The 10,571-nt window shown below is 37.1% G+C and overlaps 1 protein-coding gene across 1 annotated transcript in view; it reads right to left on the bottom strand.

Moving 5' to 3' along the window:
- Nucleotides 1-10,571, bottom strand: part of DCHS2 (dachsous cadherin-related 2) — a 351,174-nt gene that overhangs the window by 137,729 nt on the left and 202,874 nt on the right. Inside the window, exon 3 of the mRNA XM_069105586.1 lies at nucleotides 9,728-9,959. Coding sequence (XP_068961687.1) covers nucleotides 9,728-9,959 — 232 coding nt within the window. The remainder of the gene's footprint in view (nucleotides 1-9,727; nucleotides 9,960-10,571) is intronic.

Genomic DNA, 10,571 nt, shown 5'->3' on the forward strand with positions numbered 1-10,571 from the left:
ATAGATAGATAGATAGATAGATAGATAGATAGATAGATAGATAGATAATGTATGTATGTTTATAGTAGCAAACTTTCTGGTATGTTTTGCCAGCTCAGGATGTCCTAAACTGACTTACTCTGTGGAAGAATCAGTGAAGCGCTGCCCCCATCCCATTCTCTGCATCTACCCAGGGGTGCTTCTTCTCTTAATCTGGGGACCAGAAAGTCATCAGTGGCCCTTGAGGTACTCTCTACAGCAAGGGGCAAATAAGAGCTACTCACATTTACAGAGCACTTTTTCTGCAACAGTCCTGTGGGGTATTATCCTAATTTTTACAGATAAAGAAACTGAGGTCCAGAGAGCTAGTAAGGGATAGACCCAAAGCAGGTATGTCCTGGCTCTAATTACAGCCCTTTCTTCACTATGCTCCCTCAAAAGTGGGAGGCAGAAAAGGGCATTTATAGTCTGGGTCCTTAGTCCTTACCTTCCTTTACCTCCTGGGACCTTGGAGGTTCAGGATTATTATCAGGGACAGAAAAAATGTCATGGGACTACTCTCCATAAATTTTCAGAGAATTGTTCCATATGAGTGATTACAGTCCTGAGAAGGAGGGTGGTACATGTGGTTCTGGTTTATGCAGCTGGCATTATATGCTACTAGTGGAGAATGGCAGAGGAAGGAATTATGGTATTCCATCTAAATTCAGACCATATGGCCATCTGCCAAGGTGATGGATCTGGAGAATAAGAGCAAAGTCCAGAATTTCCCCTCACGCAAATATGCTCCATTAGAATCCAGAAGTGATGCCTGGAGCCTTTGTCTTAAGAGAACTTGGTTTCAAATGTCTCCCCTTATGCCACACACAGAGGAGAGAACAGGAGGACAAAAAGCACATCACCGGGACCAGATCAAGAGTTGTTAATACATCACCAGATGAATGTAGCCATGATTCCAAGTGGAATGAAGCTTTTCCTGATGCCCTTCCCATTGGTGTATACACATATATATATTCAACTATTTTGGATTTGATTTCTTTATAGTTAACATTCTGTAGCAATTTAAGATTTACCAAAAATATGTACATATATTCAAGCCTCATTACAACTCTGTGAGATAGTTGCTTTTATTATCCCCATTTTACAGATGAGGAAACTGATACGAAAAGAAGTCAAATGATGTGCTTAGGATCCCATACCTACTAAGTATCTGAAGCAGCATTCCAACCAAAGTCTTTCTGACTACAAGTCCAAGTGCTTTATCAACAATTCCCCCGAGCTGCCTCTATGAAAGTATAGTAGAGAGCAATTTGAAGCCAAGAAGAACCTCAGTTCAAATACTGCTTCTAACACATGCTAGCTAGATGTTATGGGGCAGATCAAGCCTTTCGTTGGTCTTCCAGTGATGTCAAACTCAAAGAGAAACCAATCCCCACAGATTGCTCATAGATTTAGAAAATCACAAATTAACATTACTGTATTTTATTTTCATTTAGTTTGTTAAACATTTCTCAGTTACATTTGAATCTGGTTACAGCAATACTCTGGAGTTTGATACTTACATTGTAGGTTATTTTCCAAGTCCATAAGTTTTATAAACTATAAGTGTCACTGGTGCAGGGAGTTTCCTCACTGGGAAGTTCCAAATACCAATGAAATCACAGGTCCACTCTCTATTTCCTTTATGTTTTATATGTGTTCTTGTTTTCTCCTCTCCCCATAAGAATGTAAGCCCCTTCAGGATCAAGATTAGCTGACTCTATCTTCCACATCTAACAATACCTATCACCTGTTGATTGGATGGCAGGGCACTGGTAGTACTGATGGAAATAAAAGCACCATCAAGTTTATCCCCAATACTTAGATTATATTTACATCAAAGAGTCAAGGATTTAGCCTATTGGGCTACAGTTTAATATAAGTCTAATCAATTAGATGAGCAGTCACTATTACAGAAAAAAAAGTACACTGGAGAAACTAAATAGAATAACGCTGATTGGCAACAGTGGGAATCACAACTTAAATCAGCTTTAAGAATGGTTTCCATTCCAGTTATTGAATTGGGGAGCTACTCCCATTTTTACAAGTTACTCAAATACCTAGAGAATAGTATAAATAATCAAGATTATTGATTTTGAACTTAGAGGGTTTGGGTTTAAATTCTGGCTCTGTCATTTGCTTGTGTGACCTTGTAAACTCTCAGTCTCGGTTTCCTTATTTGTCAAAAAAAAAGGCAAAGATAACTTCCAAGGCCCTTTCCAACTCTAAATCCATCATCATAAAACCACTATAATATAAATGAAAGCACTCCTAAAAGGCAGCTTAACTAAAATTAAAGGCAATGATTCTCTTTTCCCTGGTTGTGAGAGAGGCAAGAACTGATGTGAGCTATCAGATGGAGGAATCCTTTCCCCACCAGGCTGCCATATGTCCATGAACACATGATGGCTCCTCTTTTTTCCACCTTTGTCATATTTAACCTTTCTGATCTTGAGTGGATGTATGTGCCTTAATGGAAGGACCCAAATCACCATTAAGACTCCTAAACTAGGAAGTCATTCCCCAGAGGGATTAGGGAGAAGGTTCTTTGTTTTTGTTGCTTTATTAACTGCTTTAAGTTTGAACCCACTATCCCCAAGTTCCAAGGTTTAGAGAGGGGAGTGAATGCTCCCAATGTGAGATGTTGCTGTACTACAGTACTTGCTATACTTTTCCAGTAAATATAGCTTTGTACAAGCTAATTAAAATAAAAGAAAATAACAATGGTAGTAACCAATATTGGTTCCCAAAGATATAGGAAAAGCCACTACCTCCTCTTGGTAGGGAAATTAGGAATACAGATGCTAAATGAGGCATACACTGCTAGAAGGGGTCACTGTGTAGGTTGGTTTTGCTTAATTGTTTTTCTTTATTATAAGGGACTGTTGGGTTTTTCAGAAAGTGTATGTGGTATAAAAAAAAGACAGCAAAAGAACTTTCTAGTAAAATAGAATAAATTGTCCATGCATTCTGTATGTGCCTGGCTTTAATTTTCTTTAAAATAAGTACAGCAATATATCCTCTTATTAATTACTTAAGGTAACAGCAGAAAAAACTCTTGAAGACAAGAAACTCATAGACAACTGAGAAAGACAATTGTCTACAATATCTTTATCTATTCTCCTACTAAATCCATTTACTAATGCTGCAAAATAAACTGATTTGAGTTTTAACTTTTCCTTCTCACTTTCCACAATTACAATATGACCAAAAAGCAATTATTATTGAGAGAAAAAAAAAAAGATAAGATAAACCATAAACCAGGTGGTCTGTTTCTAAATATCGGAAACTGAATGCTTTGATTTATCTTCTGAAGAAACGATCAAAATATGTATAGTAGTCATTGGAAATGCAAACTTTTACTAATGTCAGATGCATAAGGTAGCAAACAGGCAGATTCTACCCTACAACACCTTTTTAAAAAAAATATTTATTTTTAATTTTCAACATTCATTTCCATAAGATTTTAAGTTTAAAATTTTCTCCCCCTCCTTTCCCTTTCCCCTCCCCAAGACAGAGTGCAGTCTGATATAGACTCTATATATACATTCATGTTCAGCATGTTTTCATGGTAATCATGTCATAAAGATGAATTAGAACCAATGGGAGGAACCATGAGAAAGAAGAAACAAAAAAGAGAGAGAGCAAATGGTATACATCCATCTGCATTCAGACTCCATAGTTCTTTCTCTGGATATGGATAGCATTTTCCATTATGAGTCTTTTGGAGTTGTCATTGATCTTTGCATTGCTGAGAAGAGCTAAGTTTATCAAAGTTAGTCATCATATAACGTGGCTGTTACTATGTACAATGTTATTCTGGTTCTGCTCACTTCACTCAGCATCAGTTCATAAAAGTCTTTCAAGGTTTTTCTGAACTCTACCTGCTCACTATTTCTTATATCACAATAGTATTCCATTACATTCATATACTACAACTTGTTCAGCTATTCCCCAATTGATGGGCATACCCTCAATTTCCAATTTTTGGCCAACACAAAAAGAGCTACTATAAATATTTTTTGTACATGTGGGTCCTTTTACCATTTTTGTAATTTCTTTGGGATACAGGCCTAGCAGTGGTATTGCTGGGTCAAAGGGTATGCACAGATTTATAGCTCTTTGAGCATAGTTTCAAATTGCTTTCTAGAATGGTTAGATCAGTTCACAACTGCACCGACAATGTGTTAGTGTTTCAATTTTCCCACATTTTCTCCAACATTTATCATTTTCCTTTTCTTTCATATTAACCAATCTGATAGGTGTGAAGTGGTACCTCAGAATTGTTTTAATTCATATTTCTCTTATCAATAGTGATTAGAGCATTTTTCACATAACTATAGAGAGCTTTAATTTCTTCCTCTGAAAACTGCCTGTTCATATCCTTTGCCATTTACCAATTGGGGAATGATTTGTATTCTTATAAATTTGACTCAGTTTTGTATATATTTTTAAAATGAGACCTTTATCAGAGATACTGGCTATAAAAATTATTTCTCAGCTTTCTGTTTCCCTAATCTTGGTTGCATTGGCTTTGTTTGTGTAAAATTTTTTTTAATTTAATGCAATCAAAATTATCCATTTCATATTTCATAATGTTCTTTATCTCTTGTTTGGTCATAAATTTTTCTCTTCTCCATAAATCTGATGGGTAAACTATTCCTTGCTCCATTACTTTGCTTGTAATATCAGCCTTTTTATCTAAATCACATGCCCATTTTGACTTTATCTATATGATTCAACACCTTCTTTTTACATGAACATTCACCCTAGCTGGGAAAGACTGGAACTCTTTGTTGTCCCTTCCTTCTTTTCCTACTGTAAACCCTCCTCTACTACCACTAGACTCCTCTTTCCTGCTCTTAGCCAACAGGCCCTCCCACCCTGCCTTGTCCAGGAGTACGCTCTCTAAATTGTGGGATGGGACCAGTGGCAAAGATAAAAGAAAAGGAGTAGTAGAAGAAAAGTTTTCCATCTCAACACATATCCTCCCTTCAGTTCTTCTTGTCACCATAATCAGGGAAGCAGGGTGCTTAAGCTATGCTTTTTGTATCCCCAGCATCTAGAATGATGTCTGTCACACAGTAGGGATTTAATAAATGTTTGATCAAATTGAATTGCAACATCGTGTAGGTAGGTGGAGGTTTGGGTCTAGACCTAAGATGGGTGATCAAGAGAAAAAAATATAAATTTAAGAGTCACCCTTCCAATACTGAGGTAATAGTCAAAGATATGGGACTGAATGGGATTGCAAAGGAGTCTTTAGAGAGGTTAGAGAAGATCCTTTATTTCAGAACCTACTATAATCCTTTGCTAGATCCACTCAAGGAATAAAGAAAGGAGCCACCACAGGGAGTGTAGTAGTATGGTGATGAGAGACAGGGAGAACCAGGAGAGCATAATATCTCTGGGGTCAACAGAGGACCAGGCATCTGATAGGAGGAAGACTAAAAAGGTCATTAAAGGTCATTTGGTTTGATTAAGAGGTTATTAGTGATATTTTTGGAGAAAAGCAGTTCCAAAAGAACAGTGTGGAAGGAAGGCAGATTTTATGTTGATAAGGAAAGAATGTAGTGAGGAAGTAGAAGCACAAAGTATAGACTTTTTTTAATGAAAGCTTGGTGGCGGCATTGAGGAGAGACATGGAGCAATAACGATGAAATAGCAAGATCAAGGGAAGTAAGGGACCACTTCATTTTGACTTTGTCTCCTAGCACCTAGTACAATCTCTCAACAAATTCTTCTTGCTTGGTTGATTAAGGGAGCCCCCAAAGCAGCTCTGTAGCCAAATGTAAAAGAGTTAGTGAAGAAGATAGTGCAGATTCACAGGAAAAAGAGTATGACTGCTGAGCCAGGTCTAGGGTTGATGGGACAAAGAAGGATCAAGAGCCAGAGAGAAAGAGAGACATTAGTTTTAGCACACAGTGAGGCTTCCTACTCTGAGAAAGGAGGAAAGCAAGAGAGGTGACTGCTGGTGCTCAGAACGTTTGAGGCTTTGAAATTTTGTGAAACAAAACAAGAAAGGGTGAAGTTGCTCTCAGGTGGTCTTGACCTTATCAGTGCAGCCCAAGGGTAAATTGTTGTAGAACCTGTTAAATGTTACTGCCATTTATTTCCTAGTCTGGGGTTTCTATCACACTTATTATTATATACATAATTATTTTTGCTCAGCATTTTGTAAATAAAAGCACCATCTTTCATCTGAGAAATATAAATGAAGTAATACTGTTGGCTATATTTATAAATATATGTGTCTGAATATATGGTTATATATATTTAACCTCTTAGTATCACAGGCAGCTCCTTATCTCTATACACATACATATTTGCATGTGTACACATGTATATATGTATATATTTATATATATGTGTGTATATACATAAAGAGAGAGAGTAGTTTTAATAGGCCAAGGAGATCACTGGTAGTTTTTCTGAAACTCTAGTCTTAGAGAGCTGCCTATTATATCAAGAAGTCAACCAGAATCATGCAGTCAGTCTGTTTCAGAGATAAGACTTGAATCCAGGTCTTTCTGACTCAAACTGGCCTTCTATTCATTCTTCCACAGTATTTCTCACTCTTTTTTTTTAATCAGTCAAGGACTCAGAGAAGCTAAGCAACTTTTGGATGATCACATGGCGCAGGAAGCAGCCAGAACAAGGATTTAGCCAGACTCTAGATTAGTTCAGTTGACTGATTATTTTTTTCCATTCTACTAAATTGTGTCTCAGTTGTGTTCATAACTTCAAATAATCAATTTACAAGTAAACCTTTAGCATACAACTAGTCCAAATTTGGGGAATTGCCTGTGTAGTAGATTCTCTTTTCTACCCTAAAAAAAAAATGAACAATAACTATTCATGATGTTGTTTGATATTCTGTAACTAAAGGTTATATTAAAGTATTACCAGACTTCATGAATTACTCATGAGCCCTGATTAAGTACAACCAGATTCTAAGTGTTATAAGGTTGGGAATAGTGTCTTCAACCCAAATGTTCCCACATCAAAAAATGCCAGCAATAATGACCTAGGGCTACTTCCATTACGAATTTGGTTCTTGCTTTATAAAAAGACCATGATACTTGCATGAGATAATGACCACGTCAAGTGTTCCCAGTGATTAAGCCAAGGCATTTACCTCATACCAAATGGCAGAACTGGGAGTGTGCGGCTAACCGTGGACCATCAGACCAACCCAGGGCCCTTTCTATAAAAATACAGTGCAGCCTATTCATCTCCAACGTCCAACAGGGGGAGCTGAGGGAAGCATCTCTGATGTTGTTTAGAAACCTTCAGCTAAATGCTTTTAGAGATTATGCTCCCTGATTATTGATTGACCTATATTTTTTTGGCAACTACCATGCCCTAGAGGGTCTGATTTGACAGAGAGTTTAGGTCCATGGTTAAAGTAAATTATGAAAAAGCCAAGATAAGCAGTCTGACTTCCTAAAAAGATTAGTTTCTTCTGTTCTTTGGAATGTTTCAGGGGCTACGTCACTGGCATTGTTTTTGAGCAAGGAAAGATTTGCCTTCAGATGACTGCCAGAGTAAACATCTAATCCCCTGGACAGTACCACACAAGAGCTGAAGATTGCTAAACCACATGAAATAAACTACATAAGGTTAAAAAAGTGAGTTAATCTCAGTCCCCTGAGTCTTTCTGGGAAGATGGGGTATGAATGACAAGAGGGAAGGTTGAAAAAGCACAAACTTGAAGGATGACCAGTTTACCTGCCTCAAAGTCTCACTAATCTAAAATGAACACAGTATTCTTAGCTTTTTGCCCTCTGTAGTAATAGAATGTTGCCATGCTCAGGGCAACAGCTGCTGTACTCCACCTTGAGACATGGTTCCCAAACAGATGTTTTTAGCAAAGCAATAGTTCTCGAATCATGGGATTCCATAATTCCTAGTCATTATAAGCACACATCCCACCCTTTCTTTGAAAAGCTCAAACATTAAAAGGAATTGACAGAAAAAACAGATTTAGTTTCTTTTTATTAAAACTTTTTACTACCTCCAAGCATGTCTTAATATTGTATACATTGGATAACTTAATATTATATATGTTGGTGTATCATCATTCTAGACCTTAGAGGGTATCTAACAAATCCTTTCTTTCATTTAGAAGGAAACTGAGGTCCAGAGATAAGTACTTGTCCAAGAGTGGGGTAAGGGAATAGGTGACTTACCATAAGATCATAGAGTTAGGGCTGGAAGGGACCCCGAAAGCTCTAGTAGGACTCCCTAATTTTATAGGTGAGGACACAGAGACCCAGGGAAATTAAATGGCTTACCCAGTGTTATACAGGAAATGAGTAGCAGAACTAATAATAGAACCTGGGTTCTCTGTCTCTGCTTTCTCTGTTGAGGAAACTCAGAGGTACAATGGGTAGAGCTCTAGGCCTGAAGTCAGGAAGATTTGAGGTCGACTTTAGACACTTACCAGCTGTGTGAGCCTGGGAAAATCACTTACTCTTTTAGTGTTTGCCTCAGTTTCCTTAACTGTAAAATGAGGATAATAATAGCACCTACCTCACAGGTTTGTTTTAAAGTGCTTAGCACTGGGTCTGGCTCCTAGTAGATGCAATAAAAATGCTTATTCCCTTCTTTTCACTCCCCCACCCAGTGCAGAATGCAATTGATTTTCATCTTCTCATTAATACAGTTCATGGGCATGTCATTTACTTCTTTTCTTTTAATTTATTGTTGTCTTTTGTTTAAACTCCATAATCATTTCCCATTGAGTTTTTTTTTTCTACTCTATCCCTCACTGTCCTCTAAGCCCTTCCTCCTAACAGAATATTGAAGCAAAGTCCACCAACACAGCAAGCCCCTCTGACTGTGTAGACCACACTCCACATTTGCACATCCTGCTTCTCTATTACATGTCCTTTCACAAATCACCTAGAGAGATTCTATTCTTGTCAACTCTAGAGGCCTTTCCCTGGCTCACTTAATACCTAATCACGTAAATGGTTGCTAAAGTGGATACTTGGAATTTCAATATTTTCCTATTTTCTAAGGTACTTAAAAATCTTTCTACTAGCAATAAACAGAGGGAGGTGATGCATTACAGAAACCAATGATTCTTTAGACAGATAGATGCCTTTGAGACAAAAGTTACCCTATACCTGGTGTCCTTTAGAATAGCAGATTTTTTTAATCTGGAAAAAAGCTTTAAAGATCATCTAATTCATTGCCTTCATTTTACAGATGAAGAAAATAAGACTCAGAGAAACTAAGTGGTTTCATAGGTTCATTCATGGTTTCATAGCTAATTAGGATCCAGTTCTTCTGAGGATAGCCCAGTGTTATTTTCATTGATATTATTTATGACTACCTGAAATTTATACTTTCAAGTATAGAATGTTAATAAGTGAACATTTTAATAAACAAGACAATCTTCCCAGAAACGGTATTTTAATACATTACAGATTAGACAAAAAAAAATAATAGAAGTATACTTTATTTAGAGGTTATCTCCTGGTAAAATAGCTTTTTTGCTCATCTTTCCTGAGCATTAATTACATGTCATCTAAATTCTTTATATCAGGATATCATTTGTTGTAAGAAATAGCTCCTTCTTTTCCAAACAATCCAATCTAATTTTCTGGTTCATGTACTCTCACTCTTACACAGAAACCATTGCTTTCAGAAGAAAATCGTCATAAGATTGATTCTAGACCTGCCTAAACTTCTCACATACCTGTGGCAGAGTCAAGTGTGAAGAGAGAGGAGAAGTCTCCTGGAATGAGCTCATAGGCAACCACTCCATATACTCCAGCATCCTTGTCAGTAGCAACAACGTTGAGAATCTCCGTGCCTGGTTGTGTGTGACCACTGATGCTCGTCATGTAGGAGGTCGGGTTAAAAACAGGTTGATTATCATTTACATCCTTCAACTCCACTCGAACAAAAGCTTGGGCACTTAGTCCACCCTGTTGGATAAATGAGAAACTATTAAAAACACAGCTCTGCTAAATGATGGATGGCAAACCAAACAAACCCTAAATTACAGCACTTTGAAACTTAAAACACCAATTCTTAGCATTCTTAGTAACATTGCATAATACTTTATCTGTTTATTAAAGCACTGAGCAGATATACAGATATTACCTTGATACATATTATTTGTCAAGAGTACAGATATCCAAGTGATAGTCCCGATCGCTAAAGTACTCCTCCCAGCTGCTCATGCCTTTTTCTCTAAAGTTACCTTGAATTTAGTCTGAATGTATTTTGTATGTAGCTATTTATATCCATACTATCTCTTCTTTTAAAATGCATGTTTCTCAAGAGGAGAAATCATTTTTCTTTTTTCTTTTTTATCCCCTTTTTTTCACCTGGAATATAGTAAGGACTTAATAACTACTGAATGATTCAAGTATACTTCTCATTTTTGTTAGAGTATTATACCTTTAAATAGGCTAATGTTGGGGAAACCTAGGAAGTTTGTCTTTTCTGTTCTCACATCTTATTTTTGGGTAGACCTTTCTCCTTGATTTCAGATCTCTCTCTCTCTCTTCTCTCTCTCTCTCTCTCTCTCTCTC

This window comes from Petaurus breviceps, unplaced genomic scaffold (genome assembly GCF_028583685.1).
Source record: "Petaurus breviceps papuanus isolate PSGF00001 unplaced genomic scaffold, PetGlider_PUasm1.0 76, whole genome shotgun sequence".
Taxonomy (NCBI): Eukaryota; Metazoa; Chordata; class Mammalia; order Diprotodontia; family Petauridae; genus Petaurus; species Petaurus breviceps.